The sequence below is a fragment of the Dermochelys coriacea genome, chromosome 26 (genome assembly GCF_009764565.3).
Source record: "Dermochelys coriacea isolate rDerCor1 chromosome 26, rDerCor1.pri.v4, whole genome shotgun sequence".
Lineage (NCBI taxonomy): Eukaryota > Metazoa > Chordata > Testudines > Dermochelyidae > Dermochelys > Dermochelys coriacea.
Genome location: NC_050093.1, coordinates 5,769,140 through 5,792,856, shown reverse-complemented (window position 1 = coordinate 5,792,856; position 23,717 = coordinate 5,769,140). Strand labels below are relative to the sequence as shown.

Sequence of the window (23,717 nt, the reverse complement as noted above, 5' to 3'; positions counted from 1 at the left end):
CAATCTGCCATTGGGAATACCAGGGGTGTTTTCCTTTGGCTTTCACAGGTCCCAAATTGCTTCACACAAATGCTATACATGCAGTCCCATGGCAATGCAGCCACCTCTGGGGAGGAGAGCAGCAGACAGATGCAAAGCACCATGCAAACCAGTGGGAAGGGGGATATTTTGATCAAGGGGCTCAGGACCAAGCCCTGCTCTCATGTCAGTGCTCCATTTCATTCACAAGGGAGCCGGGCACCTCAGTCCAGGTTTACCTCCACTTGGCTCTGCCTGTGGCTGTTTTGTCTTCTTCAGAGATGGGCCTTATCGGGGTGAGACCGGGTTCGACCCAAGCGAGTGCATGGCGGGCTGAACACACATGGGTAGACAAAATAACGGCTCAGCAGATCAGGCCTGGGCTGGAGCCAGAGGAGGGAGAGAACACAGCTATCTTGCACAGGTGCAGGTTCAAGGGCGGCTGCTTGGTGCTGATGGGTTTTTCCTGTACTATACCTTCGACCTAGTTCCTATCAACAGTAGCTGAGTGGGGGAGAGGAGGAGAAAAAGGAAAGAAATTGTGAAAAAGAAGGGGGCTGCAAAGCTGAAAAGAGCCTTTCCTAACAGCGCAGCAATGTGCTCTCTATCTGCTTCGCAAGCACTCCCTGCTTCCAATGGAGTGATCGGCACAAGGTGCTTTCATCCTGATTAACTGAGAGCCCCTCTCCCCATGCTGCACCATGGCAGCTGAGCTCCTCCCTTAGCAGCACGGAGTTAATGCTCTGATCACCTCGGGGACAGGATGCCGGGCATCCCCAGTGAAGGGACTCTGCAATTTGATTCCTCTACTCGCCTGTCAAAGCCAAAATGGCGCATCAACTTCTGGTCTGGCTTGCTCTCCCAGATTATTGCTAGGGTAGGAGGGGAGGCGGGTGTGGGAATGGAGGGGTTCCGGGTGGATCTTACATTGGACCTAATCATTGCTGACAGTAATACAATAACCTAGAGATGACAGAGATTGATACTACAGGCCTGACATCCTCCCATTGACTTCAATTGGAATTGTGGGGGGCTCAGTACCTCTGACAATCAGGCCTTCTATCTGGGGGTAGAGGGATCATGGTGATGGGTCAATTGAGAGATAACTCTGAGTGTGAGCTATTTGGAGCAGGATCTTTTTATTGTTCACCTGTACAGTACGAAGCACGATGAAGCCCTGGTCCCTGACTGGGGCCTGTAGGCGCTACCCTAACACAACTACAGTAGAACCTCAGAGTTACAAACACCAGAGTTATGAACTGACCAGAGAACCATACACCCCATTTGGAACCGGAAGTATGCAATCAGGCAGCAGTAGAGACAAAAAACCAAAACAACAACAAAAAAAGCAAACAGTACTGTGCGAAACGTAAACTATTAAAAAAACAAAGGGAAAGCAACATTTTTCTTCTGCATAGTGAAGTTTCAAAGCTGTATTAAGTCAATGTTCAGTAGTAAACTTTTGAAAGAACAACTAGAACGTTTTGTTCAGAGTTATGAACATTTCAGAGTTACTAACAACCTCCATTCCCCGGGTGTTTGTCACTCTGCAGTTCTACTGTAAACAAACAATTGGGAGTGGCCATGAAGAATCCAATCAATTGCACATTGTTCCTTAATTCATAACGAAATCACAAACACAAAAAAGAGTCTGTTATCTTGTTCGCTGTCGCGTATGCTCAGTCTCTGAAAATCAGACCCACATGTCTCAGGTCAGGCACCTAACATACACCCAAAGTAGTGGCTACTTTTGAATAATTTGTCTTTAAACCCACTGTGCCTTAGTTTCCCCATCAGTAATTCTGGGATAATACTGACCTACACTCCCCCCAGAATGAATTAAATCAGTTCCTATTTCTGAAAGGCTTAGGGTACAATTCTTCTCTGGGCAGAAGTCTATGCCCTCATTAAGCCCTACTCAAACTGAAGCACACGGTCTTTGTGCTTAATCTCATGTGAGATTTGAGTGGCGCATGGGCCATGTGCATGAGCTCCTCATGGGAAAGGTACTAGAAAGCTGCTAAGTATCAGCTTTATTGTGAATGGGTCACACTGAGGTGCTGCTGTGTCAGAAGTCCTGGGAATTCTCACTGGAACAAAAGAACTTAGTTGACCAGATTTTTCCAACGGCTGGAAGATAACTTAATACTCAACTATTTGACATTGTCTCTCTCTCTTTTTTGCTTCTTGGAACGCTGATATAATCCCAGGGCTGAGCTTTGTACAAACAAGGCTCTTATTATGACACAAGCCAGTCCCTGAAGTATCCAGTCCCTGAACTGCAAGAGGCATGCTCCTTTAACAAACAGAAAGCCCATTCCCTCTCTCAGTCACCCTTTCTAATCCCCCACTCCCTACCTCAGCACCACACCAGGTTAAAAGATCTCCAGCAACCCCAGATGGTTTGTTTTGGCAAACCAAAGAGTCTGGTAGCTCGGTAGCCTTCCAGTAGCTCCTCAAAGCTGGAAATATCCTGCAGGGCATGATAAAATTGCACTGCTCTGTCAAAAGAATATTCTTTCCCAAATCATTTGCAGCAGTCACTTCAGGACAAGTTAGACCCTACATCCACACTGGCTAGGCTGGCGGAACAGCAGGAGAATGGGGAGGAGCAATGGGGCCATGAGTGGGGTCACGCACACAAAAAGTGAACAGTGTTCTTGTGAGCAAGCAAGAGCAAACATGGACTAGGGGGAATGATAGTGGCAAAGGAGGGTCATGCAGATAAACAGAAGAAGATCACATCTCAACTCAACCTGAGTGAATTGAACCTCTGTGCAATGCCGGATCAAGTCCTTTGCACCACTTCAGTCCCACTTACTATTTTGAGAGCTTATCCATTTGCAACACACTCTGTCTGGGTAGACGCCCCAAGAGAATATGGCCCCTATTCCAAATTAGGGTGTCAAAAAAAAGTAATCACGATTAATCACATTTAATCACAATAAATTTAATATCAATTTAAATTTATTATAAATATTTTGGATGTTTTTCTACATTTGCAAATATATTGATTTCAATTACAACGCAGAATACAAAGTGTAGAGTGTTCACTTTATATTATTATTTTTTAATTACAAATATTTGCACTGTAAAAAAAGATAAAAAATAGTGCAATCTACAAGTCGAAGCATGAAGGGACATACAAATATTTTGCATATCTGGCACGTAAATACCTTGCAACATTCACTACACAGTGCCATGTGAACACCTGGTCTCACTTTCAGGAGGCATTGCAAATAAGTAGCAGGCAGCATTATCTCCTGTAAATGTAAACAAACTTCTTTGTCTTAGCCATTGGCTGAAGAAGAATTAGGACTGAGTGGACTTGTAGACTCAAAAGTTTTACATTGTTTTGTTTTTGAATGCAGTTACATAAAAAAAAAATTCTCCATCTGTAAATTGCACTTCCATGATAAAGAAATTGCACTACAGTACTTGTATGAAGTGAATTGAAAAATACTGTTCCTTTTATCTTTTTTACAGTGCAAATATTTGTAATAAAATAATGATAATAAAGTGAGCACTGTACACTTTGTGTTGTGTTGTAATTGAAATTAATATATTTGAAAACATTGAAAAACCTCCAAAATATTTATAATACATTTAAATTGGTATTCTATTATTGTTTAACTGTGCGATTAAATACTGCGATTAATCGCCATTCATTTTTTTAATTGAGTTAATTTGTTTTGAGTTAATCGCTTGAGTTAATTGATTAATTGACAGCCCCATTCCAAATGTATTTTCAATACCAGTGAGTTGCAATTTAAGAATGAAAAGGGGGTGACAAAATCAAAACATGGTCACAAGATGCAAGAACGACTTGGGGGGCATTCTCTTGCCCATGCTATACATGAGGTCAGACTAGATCACTGGTGGGCAAACTACAGCCCGGGGGCCACATCCGGCCCTCCAGACATTTTAATCTGGCCCTCGACCTTCCGCTGGGGAGCGGGGTCCAGGGCTTGCCCCGCTCTGGCGCTCCGGCTGGGGAGCGGGGTCAGGGGCTTGCCCCACTCCGTGCGGCTCCCAGAAGCAGTGGCATGTCCCGCCTCCGGCTTCTATGCGTAGGGGCAGCCAGGAGGCTCCAAATCCAGGAACCGAGGTCAATGGGAGCTGCAGGGAGGCACCTGCGGACAGAGCAGTGCTCACAGACTCCGGGCTGCGCCTCCACATAGGAGCCAGAGGGGGGACATGCCACTGTTTTTGAGAGCTGCTTGAGGTAAGTGTCACCCGGAGCCTGCACCCCTGCCCCCTCCTGTGCCCCAACCCCCTGCCCCAGCCCTGATCCTCTTCCTGCCCTCTGAAACCCTCAGTCCCAGCCTGGAGCACCCTCCTGCACCCCCAACCCCTCATCTCCAGCTCCACCACAGAGCCCACACCCCCAGCCGGAGCCCTCACCCCCCCCACACACACCTCAACCCCCAATTTCGTGAGCATTCATGGCCTGCCATACAACTTCCATACCCAGATGTGGCCCTTGGGCCCAAAAGCTTGCCCACCCCTGGACTAGGTGATCACAATGGTCCTTTCTGGCCTTAAACACTCCAGACAAGGATAAAAGGGAAGAAAAACAAAGAAGAAACCACATTGGGCATTTTCCACAGATGACCAAAGCTAGGAGAGAGAGAGAGAGAAAGCAAACAGAAGGTCCAGGCCAACTCTCCTGATACTTAAAACTGCAGGAAGTTACACAGGAGAGACTTTAACTATCCAGACGTCTGAGGGATAATAAACACAGCTGGGCATATACCACCAAAGAGATTCCCAGGGAATGGCGAGGAGACAGTTTTATGCTCTAGAAAGTCTTAGCCAGAGGAAAAGCTACCTCTGATCGACTGCCAATGTAACACCATGACGCTGGGTGAGTTGTTGGTATCAGGGATTGAACCTGGGTCCTCTGGCTTTATGTGCACAAACCTCTACTGCCTGAGCTAAAAGACCCAGCCCTGCAGTACCAATTGACAGAGGGCTGGCCTACATTACCACGAAAGTTAATGTAACTTACGTTGATTGGGGTGTGAAAACAATACCCGCCCCCGCGAGCAACGTAAGTTTCATCAACTTAAAGTGCGGCCAGATCGCGCTATGTAGGTGGGAGACGCTCTCCTGCCAACACAGCTTCTCGCCAGACACACTACATGAGGGGGTTTCTAACAAGTCCTGAAACAACTCTAGAAAACAAAGGGTAAGGAAAACTCCTGCAAGAAAGCTTCGGCTGATATGGGGTGGGGCAGATTGTGTCACCACTGATAACTGTGTGGCTTCTTGCACCTTACTCTGAAGCATCTGGAGTTGGTCACTGTTAGAGACAGGACTAGGTAGACTATGGATCTGCTCCAGTGTGGGAAGTCTCATATTCCAAAATCTCTGGGGGTGGACTGGATGGGATCTGAAAGATCTTTTCCAGATCTCAAACTGGATTCCTGTGCCCTCCTGGAATGGACTTAATGTGTAGTCCCTAGGAAGACAAGACCCTGACCTGCATTCCTGCACCACTGGAAGGGATTGTGGGTTTACCCAGAACAGGAAGGCAGCTCAGTGGAAGGAGGAGATCTGTTTAAAATAGGGTGGCCAGATGTCCCGATTTTGTAGGGACTGTCCCGATTTTTGGAGCTTTTTCTTACATAGGCTCCTATTACTCCCCACCCCCATCCCGATTTTTCACACTTGCTATCTGGTCACCCTAGTTTAAAAATGTGGATCCCGGACAAGTGCTGATCTGGCAAATAATACAGCCTCAGCTTCAATAGCTCAGCATCCTACTTCTATCCCAAAGTTGTTAAATATGTCAGGAATGCTCCCCCTCCCCCTCGCTAGCTCACGCCAGCCTGGCTGCTGCACACAGAACATGCTACGCTCCCAGCACACAGAGACACCAAGCTGCAAAGAGTAGAATTCAGCCAGTTCCAGGTTCTCCCCCTGAAATACTGGAGCTCCATGACACAGCGGAGGATGGCAGGGCTGCAGGAAGGAGCTCAATCCTGCACTGGCCAAGAAAAAAAAAAGAACCCAAAAAACCCCAAACTTGATCATTTCCCAATATGACCAAAGAACCTGCAGGCTTCCTTCTATGGGAGTGAATTTAGCGCTGGTGAAAACCACTGATCTTAATGACTCTGCTTGTACCCGGAGGACATCAGAACTAAATGTGATTTGAAACCAAGGCACTTTTTACACCAGAGGGGTTTTGCCCCAGTGTAATTAACAACTGGGTGTGGACCAGCCCCTGCCTTTCTCTGAGAGCTTCTGCATTAGCTTTCCCTGTGGGATCAGGATGTAACATTTGGGGGGGCGGGGGAGGGTCAGGCCTCATGCTCCACTCAATCCTTACTATTGCTCTTTATCCTTAGGGACTTGTGTGGCCCCCATCACCCCAGGAGTAGTGAGGCAGGGCAGTGCTATTTATGCCTCCATCACAGCTGGGAAACCTAAGGGCCTTACCCAAAGTCACACAGAAGGTCTATGATGGGGCAAAGAGTTGAACCCAGAGATCCAGACTTGCACTCTAACCACTGGGCCATCCTTCCTCTCTGCCAGGTTGATTACCGTTCTCATTGATTTGCTCCGTGGACACATTCCTGCTAGGAACTGAAGTTCATTTCAGTGCAGAGGGCTCAGTCCAGCTCTTTCACACAGACCCCCACACCCCCGATCACCTTCCCATCATTCCTAGGCTGGACAGAAATGTGATCTGCAGCCAAAAGGCTCCACTTATCCCCTTTCTAATCCCCTGAGCCCACCCAATCCCCCAGATTGGCTCTTCTTTGATGGACCAGGGTGGATCAGGAACACCAGTTTAGATGGAAGTCGTGCAAACAGCACCCCTACAGTGTAACCGAGAAAGCGCATCCTGCTTGTGCCTACATGGATGGGGCCTCATGAACCCACAGTACTATGTAGACTTGCTGTGTACCCTGTCAGCTGAGACTAGGGTGACCAGATGAACCTGACAAAATATCGGGACACATGGGGGAAGCAAAAAAAAAAAAACGCCAGAGTGGCCAAAGCCGCAATATCGGGACAAATGGCATCCCGACCGTGCATTGGTCAGGACGCGGGACAAAGAACTAAGAATCAGGACAGTCCCGATTTTACTGGGACATCTGGTCACCCTAGCTGAGAGGAGTGTGCAGAGAGCACACGCTAGCTTGAATGGTCAGTAACATGTCCCCATTGCATTTGGACAGGGCCAACAGCCCATCCCCACCCCATATCCTTCCTGTGTTTAACCTCACAGGGTTGGAGTGTTTATCTGGCCTTGGGCAGTCACTCAGCTCAGAGGCAGGCAGTCATTCCACAATGCTTAGCATTTGCTAAGCTCGGCCAGAGCCAGGCACGGCATTCATGTTAGACCAGCCATGGAGCCCAGGCACCGTGCAGGGAGTCCTATGAGCACATACCGGAGTGGGGATATATCCCAGTGCATGTGCTGCAGAGGGAGTGACCCTCTGCACTAACCCTCCGCATCCACAGTCCTGATCAGAGTCCTGCAACTTCAGCTTGCTCATTTGTCATGGCGGGGGGGAGGGGGAATAAATCCCTAGCAGCAGCGTTAGAGATTCCTTGGGGTGAAGTGGATGGTTACCTGGCACCAGCCTTGCTCACTGGTGAAGCTTCTGTTCCTCTGTCCCAGCGCACCTCCTGATTGCTGCAGTGTTTGAACAGGCAGGCTCCAGAATGTTTGCCTGGCAGCAGCCTCGGCTGTGCAAAGAGATTCCGAGAACAGCAAGGAGGGATGGAGACACAAACCAGGAAAGCAAACGAGGCCCTCTGCGAGATTCCTCCCAGATGCACCACTCTGCAGCCCCCTGGCAGTGCCCCTCACTACCAGCCAGGGATGGGGAGGAAACAGCCTGTGAACACTGGCTAGGGATATTTGCTTTCCCATAGCACCTTCCTTCTGACCCAGACTCATATCTGTCACACACAAAAAAGAAATTCAGCTTCACAATGTGTGCTGTGGAGCAGGTCATTCTCACGGATGCTGTTTTAACAGAGGGGGAAATCGAGGCACTGGGCAGAGAAGTGGCTGGCCAGGGAGTTAGTCAGTATCAGAGCTGGGGATAGAACCCAAGGACCCTCTCCTGGCATGTGCCCAATCTGAGCCAGATATAGATCTTACTATCGTTTACTAGTATCTGCTAGCAGTGAGTGAACAGTTGGTACAGCTGTGTCAGTTAGAGGACTTGATTTAACTGAGGTTGAGAAAAATTCCCTTCTGTGCTGAGACCAGGCTAACATCAGTGTTCGGGACATACCTCCTGCATGACAAAAAACATCATGTCATAACACAGCAGAGCCGGTGGCTTTGAGGTAACAGGGTACGGTGCTGGGGAAGAGTGGGAGCCCTGGGGGATTCTGGGGAACAGGGAATATCATGCAGGGGCTGGGCAAAGGCTCTGGGGGATTCTGGGATGGAGCTGGGATGGGGCAGTAGCATGAAGAACTTGAGGGTTCCTTCTTCAGCATGCATCCTCCTCAGTGCACCTTGTATCCCTGCCCCTGGGCCTGGAGTTAGTGTGTTTTCCGCTCCTGCAGTGAGCCCCTCACAGTATTCCTCGAGCTCTGCTAAATGTCTGTTGCTAGGCCCCTACTTCCGAGTGGATCCCCAGCTGCTCGTCTCCTTAACTGTTCTGCCTCCCTCCCTCTTGGCTTACACGGCGAGTGTGTAATTACAGACTTGGCGAGCTCCGAATCGCTGCTAATCACAGCCCGATCAGCCGCCAGAGCTATCGGTACCACGGGATGCATCTGTGCGAACCGAGCGCAAAGGCAGAGCGCAACCCAGGCTTGCTGGCCGAGGGGGAGCGCGAGGAGAATGCTATGCGCCAAGGCACACATAGGATGGAAACAGCAGATGGTGCATGGACAGGAGAGAGCAAGACACATATAAGTGAGCTATAAAAAGAACTAGATGAGTTCATGGAGAATAGATCCATCAATGGGTATTAGCCAAAATGGTCAGGGATGCAACCCCACGCTCTGGGTGCCTCTAACTGCCAGCTGCTGGGACTGAACAATAGGGGATGGGTCACTTGATAATTGCCCTGTTCTTTTCATTCCCTCTGAAGCACCTGGTATTGACCAGGTGAGAAGACAGGACCCTAGACTAGATGGAGCATTGGTCTGACCCAGGATGGCCTCTCATGTTCTTTAACTGTTGGTGGAGGGAATCAGAAAAGGGAGGGAGCCAGCATCCTTGGGAACAGAAAATGGGGGTGTTGGTGGTTCAGATATGGGGAACAGAGGAATCTAGAAGGGGATAAGGAGGAAAGGGCCTTTTTATACCAGGGCATTAGGCAAGTGGGATGGATTGTTGGGAAAGCAGATGGGGAAATGTGAGACCTGTTGTGTGACCTTCAGAAAGTCTCTTCCTCTCTGTGGACCCCAGTTTCCCCTCCTGCCCTTTGTCTGTGCTGAGGAGTCTAGATACTAAATAGACAAGACAGATAAAGGTAGAGGACAGGAAGTATTATTCTTTTCTTTTTTACAGATGGGAAAACTGAGGTACAGGACAGTGACTTGCCCAAGGTCACACAGAGCTGGGACTAGAACCCAGGCCTCCCGAGTCTCAGTCTAGCACACTGTCCCCTGCCCCTTCTCTCTCCTTTTTGTAGCAAGCTCAGCATTTTTGCCCTCTCCCCCTTTTGTCCACAACTTCTCTTTCCAGAACTCAAGGCCTTGCACAGCTCTATTCTCTGCCTTCATTTCTCCCCTTGCCTCCTTCGTCCTGCTATTATAGCCCAGGCTATCGCAGGTGAACAGCTGCCCAAGGCAGGAGACACTGGGGCAGTTGGGCTCACTGATGTCAGTGCAGTTAGCCCAATCCACCCGCAGGCTACTTTGCGGTTGGGTAGAGAAGTTAGCCATGTTCGTGGGGGAAGCTGCGGAGACTGTGGAACGGGGAGGCTGTTTAGGTGGTGTCTTAGGGATGGGATAATTCCCGGGTGGCTTTGGGTCTTGTTTTGTAAATCTCTGAAGTTAGCACACCCATTACATCTGGATCCCACAAAGCTTGGGGTGGGGCAGGTGGAAAAATGCTTCTGACTTGGGTACCTCTCAGCTTAATCAGAGCCCACTCAACAATGAAAGGAGCTCAGCTGAGCTCTCTGGATTCTCAGGCCAAGAGGGACCATTGTGAGCATCTAGTCTGACCTCCTGCATAGCAATAAAAGGGTTTCCAGCTAACACATGCTCAGAGATGGGTCACAAACAGGAGATAGTCTGGTCACCCCAAAAGAGAGAGGGAGGGGAACTCTCTTTAAGGGGTGGGATTCATCTTCCTATTGCTCCTGCTCCACTATTCTGAACAGACTAGATGCTTCCCAGCTGCCAGCTAAGGAAGCAGGGCGAGGAAGCAAACCCAATGCACGTCAAAGCCTCTCTGGAAGCAAGCGGAAAAGGAAGGATATTTATTAATCAAAGAAAGCTGCAAAAGGACACTGGGGGGACCACACACACACACACACACACACACACACACACTCACTCCCTCCTTCTTGAGTTTGGATTCAATCTGCAAATTCAAGTTGACTATGAAGACAGAACTGGAGCCAGCAGAGCTAGTCACTTGCTGAAAGAAGAGCTGCTGGAATGAAAAATATTTGGAATCTATTCAGCGGGGGTACCAGATTTTTTTTTAATCCTTCCCCAGTTCTTCATAATCAAGGTCATCTGCATGGAAACAGGATCTTCAGAGGTGTGAGCAGGTTTTTCAGAAGGAAGAACAGTTTTTGTGGTTCATGAACAGGACTGGGAGCAAGGACTGCTGGGATCAGTTCCTGGCTTTGCTGCATGACTGTGGGGTTGATAATACTGACTAACTCCCATTGTGCAGATGGGGAAATTGAGGCATAGAGAGGTGTAGTGGCCTGTCCAATGTCACACAGCCAGTCATTGGCAGAGACAAGAATACAACCTGCAAGTCATGTCTCTTATTGCAAAGCTGAGAAAGAACCCAGGAGTCCTGACTTCCAATCCACCCCTCCCCCCGGTACTCTAATTATGAGACAACACTCCCTCCAAACCTGGAAAAAGAACCCAGGAGTCCTGACTTCCAAGTCCTCTGCTCTAACCACTAGGGAACCATTTGCCAGCACAGCTTTGCTGGTCAGGGATCATACCGCATCACACACCTGTCCAGCGTAGCTAAGATAGGAAGTATGGCAAGAAACCACCGTGGCTTAACCAGGAGATTTCAATGATCTAAAAATAAAAAAAAGTCCTACAAAAAGTGGAAACTAGGTCAAATTACAAAGGATGAATATAAACAAATAACACAAATATGTAGGGACAAAATTAGAAAGGCCAAGGCACAAAATGAGATTAAACTAGCTAGAGACATAAAAGGTAACAAGAAAACATTCTACAAATACATTAGAAGCAAGAGGAAGACCAAGGTCAAAGTAGGCCCGTTACTCAATGAGGGGGAAAAAATAACATCAGAAAACGTGGAAATGGCAGAGGTGCTTAATGACTTATTTGTTTCGGTTTTCACCAAGAAGGTTGGTGGTGATTGGACGTCTAACGTTGTGAATGCCAATGAAAATGAGGTAGGATCAGAAGAGGCTAAAACAGAGAAAGAACAAGTTAAAAATTACTTGGACAAATTAGAAGTCTTCAAGTCAACAGGGCTTGATGAAATACATCCTAGAATACTCAAGGAGCTGCCGGAGGAGATATCTGAGCCATTAGTGATTATCTTTGAGAAGTCATGGAAGACAGGAGACATTCCAGAAGACTGGAAAAGAGCAAATATAGTGCCCATCTATAAAAAGGGAAATAAGGACAACCCAGGGAATTACAGACCAGTCAGCTTAACTTCTGTGCCTGTAAAGATAATGGAGCAAATAATTAAGCAATTTGCAAACATCTAGAAGATAATAGGGTGATAAGTAACAGTCAGCATGGATTTATCAAAAACAAATCTAATCAAACCAACCTGATAGCTTTCTTTGACAAAAAGAAAAGGAGTACTTGTGGCACCTTAGAGACTAACAAATTTATTAGAGCATAAGCTTTCGTGAGCTACAGCTCACTTCATCGGATGCATTTCTTTGACAGAGTCACAAGCCTTGTGGATGGGGGGAAATGGTAGACGTGGTACATCTTGATTTTAGTAAAGCTTTTGATATTGTCCTGCATGACCTTCTCATAAACAAACCAGGGAAATGTAACCTAGATGGAGCTACTATAAGGTGGGTGCAAAACTGGTTACAAAACTGTTCCCCGAGAGTAGTCATCAGTGGTTCACAGTCATGCTGGAAGGACATAACGAGTGCAGTCCCACAGGGATCAGTTCTGGGTCTGGTTCTGTTCAATATCTTCAGCAATTATTTAGATAATGGCATAGAGAGTACAATTATAAAGTTTGCGGACAATGCCATACTGGGAGGGGTTGTAAGTGCTTTGTAGGATAGGATTAAAATTCAAAATGATCTGGATAAACTGGAGAAATGTTCTGAAGTAAATAGGTTGAAATTCAATAAGGACAAAAGCAAAATACTCCACTTAGGAAGGAACAATCAGTTGCACATGTACAAAATGGGAAATGACTGTCTGGGAAGGAGTACTGTGGAAAAGGATTTGGGGGTCATAGTGGACCACAAGCTACATATGAGTCAACAGTGTAACGCTGTTGCAAAAAAAGCGAACATCCTTCTGGGATGTACTGGCAGGAGTGTTGTAAGCAAGATACGAGAAGTAATTCTTCCACTCTACTCCATGCTGGTTAGGCCTCTACTGGAGTATTGTGTCCAGTTCTGGGCGCCACATTTCAGGAAGGATGTGGACAAATTGGAGAGAGTCCAGAGAAGTGCAACAAAAATGACTAAAGGTCTAGAAAACATGACCTATGAGGGAAGATTGAAAAAACTGGGTTTGTTTAGTCTGGAAAAGAGAAGACTGAGAGGAGACATGATAACAGTTTTCAAGTATGTAAAAGGTTGTTACAAGGAGGAGGAAGAAAAATTGTTTTTCTTAACCTCTGAGGATAGGACAAGAAGCAGTGGGCTTAAATTGCAGCAAGGGAGGTTTAGGTTGGACATTAGGAAAAACTTCCTAACAGTCAGGGTGGTTAAACATCGGAATAAGTTGCCTAGGGAGGTTGTGGAATCTCCATAACTGAAGATTTTTAAGAGCAGGTTAGACAAACACCTGTCAGGAATGGTCTAGATAATTAGTCCTGCCACGAGTGCAGGGGACTGGACTAGATGACCTCTTGAGGTCTCTTCCAGTTCTATGATTCTATGCCAGCAAAACTTTTAAATGTTGACCAGACCTGAGTTTCTTGATGCCTCAGTTCCCCCCATCTGTGAAATGGGGAGAAGAGCAATTGCCTGCCTCGCAGGGGTGTTGTGTCACAGCTACCAAGCTAACTGCACCTTGGACCCCTTCTGGCCTCTCCAAGAGCATCCCCTCTCAGGCCTCGGGCCGTCACCTCTCTTTGGGTGGAATCACACAATCCTCTCACCCTCAGATTGGACCCTGGACTGCAACCCCAGATACTAACTGTGATTGCCTCATCAGGCTTGACTTATGTTCAATGCCCTCTGTTCTGTTCCTCTGGTAGACAGTGACCAAACAGCCTTCTTAAAGCAACATATTGTTTATTTATGCATGTCTAATTTACCAGGTATCTGTCCACCTTCCACGTCCACATCCAGATCTAAACTTCCTACAGACACTTCAAGACCTCTAGAGTCTGGGTGGTATACTTTGTTCTCTCAACTAAACCAGGCAGTTTTCCCTGCTTGCTTCAGAGAGTGTGCCTTTAAATCCTGCTCTATCTTTTGATCAACCCCTTCCCAGGGATCAAGTCGTTTTTTAACTGTCTATAGCCCTTTGATGTGTTACCTCCCACCACTGGCAAAATAAACCTTGCAACTTCCTTGGAGACAGGCTGTAGGATCTTCCAAGCTAATAGCTTTCCCCACTTTCTTTCAACTGTGTGCTGGGATGTTCTTATCTGGGAGCTAGTATGTTCTTTCGCCTGCAGCCCTACTGAATTAACACAATACCCGTGTATAATAAGCATTCCACTATCCGAATACAGTAGTTATACAGTCTCGCTCAATAACTAGGTTCCAATAGTTATTACAGATGCTTCTCATCTTTAGGACCTGCTAGATCCCAGCCATTGAGGCAATGTCCCCAGCAGCATCCGCTCTCAACGGTGCAGGAACTATCAGACCCCAGGTAGCCCTGGCTTGGAAATTTGAAGCCACTGGGAAATGGAGCTATGAGGCCCAGGGGGACGCAGGGATTTCCTCTCTGTGGGGAAGGACACATGCCAGAGTTACTGTCAGTCTCTCTAGTGCACCAGCCCAGGTTTGGGGAAAGAGGACATTTTCTTTTCTTCCCCAAGTGCCTCCTTCTTCCAGCCTATGATGCTGCCGGCTCTCAGGTCCTCCTCTCCCAGCCGGAAATTGTTTGCGTGGGGCTGACCCCAGGAGACCTCATAATGAGTCAGCGCTGTCCAAGACCTCTCAATCCACTTGCTCACTAGTCAGGGAGGTGCTGCGGCCCTGTCTCAAGCTGTGATAGTATCACATCTTCAAAGGGTCACTGCTTGGACTGGAAACCTCCAGGAAGCACACAGGGCTGCTGATAGACCGGGGGGGGGGGGGGAGGTGGCATTCTCTCCTCCCAAGCAATGCCCAGTATGATTCTAGGTGCTGCCTTAAAGACAAAAGTAGGTAAGAAATGCAGTCCTCAGGCAGATCAACTCCTGGAGATAACTGGTCCTTTCCTCTTCCATTCAAACAGTTCTTTCATCCACAAATTAAAGCCCCTTCAAATCTTTCCAATCTAGTTTCTCTTGCCAATCTCTCCCCTTCTGCTTGTGCTGCCTGGGGATGCTTTGCTTTGTTCTCTCTTTTCCTTCCTCTACTAGAGAGGAGAGAGAAATCTGCAGGGAGTCTCTGTCCCATTCCGTCTCTAGCAGGCTGAAGCATCCTTCCTGTCCAAGTGCACTGCAGGTGCTCCCTGTTCCTGCACAGCGGCAGTGCTGGTTGATAAGCCTTGGGAAGTCCTGCGTCCCTGTCGACATGACCCGCTGGCACGAATCAATAACAGGAGGATTTCCCAAGCTGCTGGCAGCGTGTACAGAAGGGCAGATGGGAGGTGCAGCCGAGCCAAGCACGCAGCCTTGTGCTTTGCCATGGGAAATCCTGCCAGCTCGCCCCAGGATTAAAACCCCAGGGATCAAAATTCAGCATGCAACTAAACCTTACCTATTATTAACCACACTGCCATCACCAGGCCCTCCCAAAGCTGCAGGATGAGAGCTGACCTCTCCCCAGTTCAGTTTATTATAGAATCATAGCAATGTAGGGCTGGAAGAGACTTTACAAGGTCTTCCCCCTTGCCCCAACCACACTGAGGCAGGAAGAAAAGGAGGACTTGTGGCACCTTAGAGGCTAACAAATTTATTTGAGCATAAGCTTTCGTGAACTACATCTGATGAAGTGAGCTGTAGCTCATGAAAGCTTATGCTCAAATAAATTTGTTAGTCTCTAAGGTGCCACAAGTCCTCCTTTTCTTTTTGCGAATACAAACTAACATGGCTGCTACTCTGAAACTGAGGCAGGAGTAAGTCCAAGACCAAGACCATCCCTGACCAGTGTCTAGTCAGAGGATGCTGCAGTGTGAAATGAGCCACGCCTCTGCACTAACAAACAAAATCCAAATGTCATGGTGTGAAATTCACAAGGCCTATGCACCGCTTTAAATCTGCAAACAATGCACTGATAGAGGAGATCCAAATGTCAAGCTGTGAAATTGACAAGGTCTATGCACCGCTTTAAATCTCCAAACAAAAGCCTCACGCTGGCTTCTGCTCAGTGGCGCACTTCACCCTGGATGAATAAATGACAACAGTTGGAATAGGTTTGTGCATCATGATGACAAATACAACTGTAACAAGTGACTTCAGTTGTCTCAACATGGAAACTGGAATTTAGGTCAAGCCCTGCTCCCCTGCAACCAGGTGTATATGGTAGAGATACCCAAGGTATGATTTCTGGAGTTCTTACATAGGCAGATGGTGGAGTTCGCTAACTATCCCAATTATTTGGGGGATAATTCCCATCTTATTCCTGGTGATCAAGTATCCCACACCCTTTGCTATCCTGGATGCTCAGAGATCCAGAAATCAGGGCCCATGAAATGTCATCGCACCCTTTCATATTGGAAGGACATTTTGACCAGCAAAGGGTCCAGACTAAACCCCTGGAACAGAATGCCACTACACTTCAGAATGGGAAGATTCAAATCAGCCCTGACTCTGGGAAGGGGGGGTCCAAAATCTGGATCCATATTTTACAGCTTCACCCCCAAAGACGTCACATCACAGAGGCAGAGTTACAACAGTAGCACATCGGGCTGATAGGAACTAGTGACTCACACAGGGCCAAACCCACGGCTGCTGTCCGTCTCCAACGGGTCAGGAGACACCCAGGAGTTTGTTTTCATTGCTGAAGAGCTCAACAACTGTATATTAATCTCCCAAGGACAATGCAAGCACAAACACTAGCTGTACGTGTTTGGTTAGCACTTAATAAGGCATTGTGTGTTCAAAGCTCTGTGCAAATGTTAACTCAGCCTTGTTCACAATAAACCAGTAAAGGTCAGTCAGTATCAATATCCCAATTTCACAGCTGGGGAAACTGAGGCATATAGCGGCAAAGGGGCTTGCTGCACAGCAAGTCAGTAGCAGAACTGGGAGCAGAATCCAGACCCCTATGCTCTAGCTATTAGACCACACTTCCCTCCCAGGGATAGCACCCAAGGGTCTTGACTGCCAGTCCCCCCCACTTAGTCCAGCCACAAATTCACACTTCCATCCCAGACTTGGAAAGAGAACCCAGGAGTTCTGCCTGCTAAACTCCTGCTTATTCCTCTAGCCCACGGTGTACAACAGGAAACAAAGCGATATTTAGTTGCTTTATAAACTGACTCTGTCACAAAAGATTGACTCAGTGGCAAAAGATGGGCCCCCCACAGGACTTGCTAACCCCACGGGCAAGCCCCCCTATTAATACAGCAATAGTACAGAGCACCGTGGACAGAGATATACAAAAATTAAACAAAGCCCTTCTAAAACAAGACACCTCACTGCACAAACAAGACACTGCACACTGCCCTGGGGAGGGAACAACTCACGTGTGAGGGTGTCAGGCATGTCGCTTAATGCACGGCTGGAAGTACTTCAGATAGGACAGTGATGAAGGCGGTATGAGAACCTATACACAGTAAAACAGAATAGATGGACATGGTTCTCCCGGTCCAAACAGGGGAGTGAATACTACAGCGAAGGGCTCCTCTCCTACAGTTGCCAGCCCCCTGGGTTGAAATCAAGGGGGTGTTAGTCTGAAAGCTGCAGGGGACCCCAGTGCTTAGGACAGAACCCACAGTGCACACAGACTCTGATGCAGCTACTGCTCCTGGCAAACTACCAAGGGGCTCCTCAGCGCTGTGGAGTCTGGACTGCTAACTGACTGAATTGGCCTTGTCAGCACTGGTTCTCCACTTGTAAGGTAACTCCCGTCTCTTCAGGTGCCAGTATATTTATGCCTGTATCTGTAATTTTCACTCCAGACATCTGAGGAAGTGGGGTTTTTTACCCACAAAAGTTTATGCCCAAATAAATTCTTTAAGGTGCCACCGGACTCCTTGTTGTTTTTGTGGATACAGACGAACACGGCTACCCCCGATACTGGACTGCTAAGGCAGCAGCCGCCGCCATGACTTTGAATCAGAGCCAGGGAGGTTTATTTTGACAGGAGGTAAGGAGACAGGACTGCAGGACCAGGGCCACTGTTTCCATCTAGGGAGCAGGCACAGCTGTGATGTGGGAGCTTTGATGCCAAAGCTGGCAGGCCCCCAAGCCTGGCTGCATTTCTCAGGAAAACGCCTATTGGCACTACAGCAGGGTCTGGGCCAGTACCACCGTGGGGCAGGGCTGGGGGAAGCTCTGCAGCTGCAGCGGAGAGAGATGGCAAGGGGAAAGTTATGGAGGCTGTGAGCCACAGGGAGTTATCCCTGGTGGGCGGGTGGCCTCAGGAGCAGGAACTGTGCAGTGAAAACCAAATCCCATTCTTGGCTATTCCAACTGCTCCTTCTCCATGTGGAATTTAAGGGAGCCACGGAATAATTCCAAGTGCCAAGGAGTCAGCTGTTTCCGGCTGCTCTTAAAGTCCTAGGAAACTTACTGCAGCTGGTGCCTTGAAAAAAAAAAAAAAAAACCCACCACAAAAACACACACATGCTCCCAGAGCCTTGTGGGATATGTAGTTGGCCAGGCCAATCTTAGCAGAGGAACTGCTTCCCTGTCCTGTAAGAAGCAATGGGCGAGTTCCCATCCAACCCCCCGATCCTGAGTTGCACTTGAAGCTAATCGAGGGATAAAGAACTCTTCGGGATAAGGCCTGTGTTTGTGCAGTGTCTAATGGAGCCTGATTCAGACTGGGGCCTCCGGACGCAGCCACCATACAAATGGCAATAACTGACTTAGTCACATATGGATCCAATAAAGGTGGGGGGCAGGGCTCCGGCATGCTGCTCTGCATGTGTTTCACATACAATGGACCAACAAGCACAATCAGAAGGAACGTCTCTGGACCTACCTCTTGTCCCTACCTATCCTCTATTAATTTAATCAACAATTAAAGCCCCCTCTCCTACACACACACACGCAAGGTGACGAAGTGGAGGCTGAACAGGACAGATTTAAAGGGACAACTGGTTCCTGTGTCCAGAGCACAAGGTTAGGCTCTGCAACACCTGACCTACTGTGTGAGCCTGGGCAACTCATGTCTGCTCTCTGGGCCTCAGTTTCCCCTCCCACTCTTCATCACTCTTATCTATTTCAATTGCAGGCTCTTTGGGGGCAGGGAACATCTCTCATTCAATACAGCACCTGACACAATGGAGCCCTGATCTCAGCTGGGGCCTGTAGGCAGGGCTTTGGAGCGGAGCCCGGAGCTGGTGCACGGAGCAGCTGTAGAGCAGTGGAGCTGCAGGTTTTTGCCTGGAGCTGGAGCGGAGCCGGAGCACAGCTCCAAAGCCCTGCCTATAGGTGCTGCTGTAATTTAAATACCAACCCCTTAGCCATCTCCTGGCCTGGCTTGCTCAAGAAAGATTATAAACATCATTCTAATACAATAATAACTGCACTTAGAGGGTGTTTTGTATGATCACAGTGGTATACACACAAAGTCAAGCCCCACTCCCACAATCCAATCTGCCCCAGGGGACCCCAGGACCCCTAAGGATCCCATTGCAGCTTTAAATTTAAAACTCCCTTACTATTGGTTGGTAAAGCATCATGCTAGACTGATTAATAATAATGACTGGAATAATAATAAACAGTGATATATTACTACTTAGGCTTTACAGGGCTCTTTTCCTCAGCAGATCTCAAAGCACTTTACAAAAGACAGTCCTCCTTATCTCCATTTTACCTTTGGGGAAAAGGAGGCACCAAGCAATGAGGTGACATGCCCAAGGACAGGCAGCAGGCTGGTGGCAGACCCAGGAACAGAGCCAAGTCTCCTCACTCCCAGCCCAAGTCTCAACACCCAAGGCGCTGATGAAATAACATGTCACAATCACTAACTGAGATAACACTCCTCCCAGCCAAAATCCCTCTTTATCAATTGTAATCCAACCCCCAGGTTTATCACCGCCAGGCTTTTCCGCTGCTGTTTTGCAGCGGCGTATACAGCTTGGAGAAGGAAAGAACACAAAGTTTTTGCAAACTCTTTGGGTCCCGATCCTCCTCTCGCGTACGGCCCGATCCTGCCCCACTGGGTTCTGGAGCGGGATCCCACCCTTCACACCGGACTGAGATAGGAGTGAAATCGGTGTGAAGGAGAGGAGACTTTCAGAGAGCTCGTAGCCACAAAGCCTTAGCTGCTAGTGGGCCAGCTGTGCCGGGGACTTGGGGGGGATGATCCGGGCTGGAGGAGTCCGCCTGCTTTTGACAGCTCCTCCTGCGGAAGCGCGAGAGCCCCCCCTCTCCCTCCAGCCTCCTCCACGTCCGAAGTATAAACAGATGGATGGATTCACCCCCCCCCCCCCAGCGTAACCTCGTGGCAACTTCCTTCCCCGTCTCCCTTGCATGAGGTATGCTTAGCCCCCCCCCCCCAGCCCTCCCCACAAAGAAACCCAAAACTCCCGGGGAGAGGAAAAAATCCTGGGGCGGCGTGGGGGGGGGGGCGGCAAAGTTTCATTTCCTGCAGCACAAAGGGGGCAAAACAACCCAGAAAACTCAAGTCTCCAGCCCCGGAGCTTTTCCCTGCCCGAGGCTGTCTCTGCCCGGGCTCAGCTCCCTCCTAGCCCCGGCTGCAGGAGCAGCAACTTTGAAAGCGTCCCTTAAACACACACACACACACCGGCCCCTTTCTTTTGTCTGCAGCTGCCCTGCCAGCCAGGCGGAGCCTGCATGACCCAGGCTCACCCAGCCCCTGTCCTCCAGGAGCCTCGCTGCTCCCCCCACCCGCCCATCAAGGGGCGCATTTGCACCGGGGGTCGGGGGGGGGCGGGGGATCCCTTTGGCCCTACCAGCTTTGCAAGGATCCTTATAGTCAATGGGCTCCGTGTCTTCCTCGTCCTCCAGCTGATAGGTGTAGTCGGGAAAGTCCAGGGCTGGCGCCAGCACCGCGAAGGAAAGGAGCAGCCAGCACGCCCTGACGCCGGACATGCTGGCTGGCGAGTCCCGGGAAGACGCGCCTCGGGACCGAAGGGAGAAGCGGAGCGGGAAGGAGGGGGAAGGAGAGAAGTGGAAGGAGATGGGAGGGTTTCCCCCCCTCGCTCTCTGTCTTTTTTTTTAGGGAAATGAGAGCTGGCGGGGGCGGGTTCAGGCCGGGAGCTCAGCCCCTCCAGCCTGCAGAGTTTGCTCGCAGCCCGGCTGGGAACGGGGCCAGCCCGGGGTGGGGGAGAAGCGGCTCCCAGAGATGCTCTTGCATCGCCGCTCACCGGCCAGGGAGCGCCCTCCTGGGGCCCTCCGGGCAACCCCCGCCGCTGGGGTACCCGCCCGCCCGGGGCTGGCCGTGCCCGGCCTCCCGTGGCGCAGCGTGGGACCGTCAGACCCCGCCCCGGCGTGGGCAGCGGCTGGTCCCCGAGGGCTGGGTCTGCAGGGTGCTGCTGCGGGGCCCCCTTCGTGTCTCTAGGGCGGCAGCGGGGGGTTCAGACCTGCTCTCTGAGCTGCAGGGTCCCGGGGGAGGGGGGGCCCCGCCGTGGTCCAGTCCCCTCGCCCACCGCTTTGGATGCTGCTCCTTGCCGCTAAGCCCAGAGGAAAGGGCAGCCCCCGGCTGCAGGGCTCCCAGCTGCCTGAGAAGAGACCCGGGGAGCTAGGAAACGCTGCCCCCTCTCTGCGCCGGCCCTTGGGATGTTTACTGGGGAGGGAGAAGGACTGGGAGAGTCATCCCCTGCTGTGATCCCAGGGCTGGTCTGTGGGAGGCAGGGCTTGAGTGCCATGGGATAGACCCCAAAGCAGCTGCTTGCTGAGAAGGAAACTGCTAAGGAGGCTGCTCATTTCCCAGTCTGTTGATTGCTTTTGATAGGGGCTTGCGGTTAGCATTCACATTGGGGTTTCCCTTGGGGTCTCCACCACAGGCCTGAACCAAAACTCTAGCTCCAGCCATTCCCAGGATCGGAGCATCACATTCTCCCCCTGCCTCTGGCTTCATGCAAAGAGGGTGCAAAGTGCTGCTGGTGGTGCGAAGGGCCGTTCTGGTGCGCTGGAGTCTCAACTCACTCGTCACAGGGGTAAATGGCTACAGAACCAGGCTGGGAAGGGGACAGCATGCTTCCCCAGTGCCTGAGGAAATACAGGGAGGAGTGCAGTGCCCCTGTGAGTTCTCCATCTAGGAATCTAGCCATCCCTCCCCACCCTGCAGGGGGAAGTCCCTCAGCTGGTTTGCGCTCATTTCAGTAGGTGCACTGAGGATGGGAAGCACAGTCTCTGCCCCGTGAATCTGTGTCACTCGTGGGCCTGGTCTGGACTAGGATTGGAGAGTTTGTAAGAGTCTGATTTGGATAGTGTGAACCCTTGGCCAGGAGCAATCACAGGTGCTGGGGACTGCACCTTTTTGCAAATCTGGCCCTGCTCAGTTTTCTAGCAGCCCTTCTCACAAGGTGAATTTCATGCTGGTGAGATGTGCTGGCCTGACAGCCCTGGAGCAGGATGCCCTCTAGCCCTGGAGCTAGCACAGAGCTGGGGCAAGCATCCCCTATGCACACAGTGGGCCCCGCCAATGCACTCAGCCACAGAGTTCTCCTCAGCCCACTTGCTCCTGGACCTCTCTGCTGGAGCTGCCCAGGCTAAGCCATGCCAGCTGCAGCAGGGGTTTCCACTTGCACACGTGTGAGGTAGACACTTGGCCCCACAAGAACCCACTAGCTTGTTCTAGCACAAGGCCTGTACCTGTTAGGGTGACCAGACAGCAAGTGTGAAAAATCAGGATGGGATGGCAAGCAATAGGAGCCTATATAAGAAAAAGACCCAAAAATCAGGACTGTCCCTATAAAATTGGGACATCTGGTCACCATAGTACCTGTGCAACATGCTTCTCCCCACAGGATTGATGCAGAGGGATGGACTCTGCCCACTGGAGAAGGGTGTCTGACCAGCCCGGGGTGCTGCTGAGCCCCAGTGTTCAGCCAGGTTAACAGCAGGGAAATCACCCTGGGGTGACTGGTGTGCTGGGAGCGGGTGACTGTATTGTGCAGAAGGAACAGGGCAGAGGAATTGCTGGGTGGTGCAGTAGCTGTGAGTGGAGGGATAAAGCCAGGCCCTGGCAGCAGCCCCAGCCAGGAGAGATGAACAGCCTTTACACCTGCAGGGAGCTCCCCCCATGGGAAGCTGGGCCCAGCACCCCTGTAATGGAGGTCTGTGGGCGACACCTACAGGTCAAGCCATGTCACTTCAGGCCTCTCTTGTGGTTGGCGGCTGCTGGCTACCTTGCACAATGACCCTGAGACCGCCTGTTGTCAGGAGCCCACCCAGCCTGTGTTTTTCTTAACCCTTTGGAAGCTGAGCCCTGGGAAGCAAGCTGTTTGCAAACAGAAGGCCCAAGGAAGGGGTTACCAGGATAGCATGGTGAGTGCAGAGCACAGTTAGATACAGGGTTCAGCAAACATTCCAAGTCCTGCTCCCGGATTGGGACTAGCCCCCTCGACTTGGCTAAGGCTCGGATCTCCCCAGGACCCTGGTTGTGCCCAATCTGCAGAACAGCAGTAGGGTTGTGCTTATAGGTTATTCTCCATCCCAAGGGCAGCTATGACCAGAGGCAGCACATCTCCCACTTTGAAGAGATCCTCACCTTTCCTTCCTGCCCCTAGGACTCCCTGGGCTGCATGATCGGTCTGGGAAGAAGTGCCTGGCATCTCAATGCACTAGCAACTGCTGGAGTAGTAGAAACTGTTGGCTACTATAATGGAGCTTGTGCAGACACTTTTGAAACCTTTACCCAGGTCACGTGACTGGGGCTAGGCCATAAACTGCAGTCCCTTCCCAGCAGCCCTGGATATCACACCTTTGATATGGTGAGTGTGTGTAGGTGTAGGCTGTGTGCATATGGGCGGGAGCAGTGGTCTTACTTATTAAGGTGTGTGGAAGGATACTGTGTTTATATATATATATATATATATATATATATATAAAAGTGTGTGCATCAGTCAGAGAGTAT

The 23,717-nt window shown here is 49.8% G+C and overlaps 1 protein-coding gene across 6 annotated transcripts in view; it reads right to left on the bottom strand.

The window, feature by feature from the left end:
• The window catches only part of BMP1 (bone morphogenetic protein 1), an 86,045-nt gene extending 62,563 nt beyond the window's left edge, over positions 1–23,482 (bottom strand). For 3 of the 6 annotated variants that reach the window (XM_043503038.1, XM_043503039.1, XM_043503040.1), the window contains exon 1: positions 23,352–23,482. In XM_043503038.1, coding sequence (XP_043358973.1) covers positions 23,352–23,415 — 64 coding nt within the window. In that variant the 5' untranslated portion in view covers positions 23,416–23,482. Of the gene's footprint in view, positions 1–20,589; positions 21,029–23,351 lie in introns of those variants that run through there. The other 3 variants (XM_038385011.2, XM_038385012.2, XM_038385010.2) reach the window with 3 other exon arrangements.
• Between the last annotated feature and the right edge of the window lie 235 nt (positions 23,483–23,717).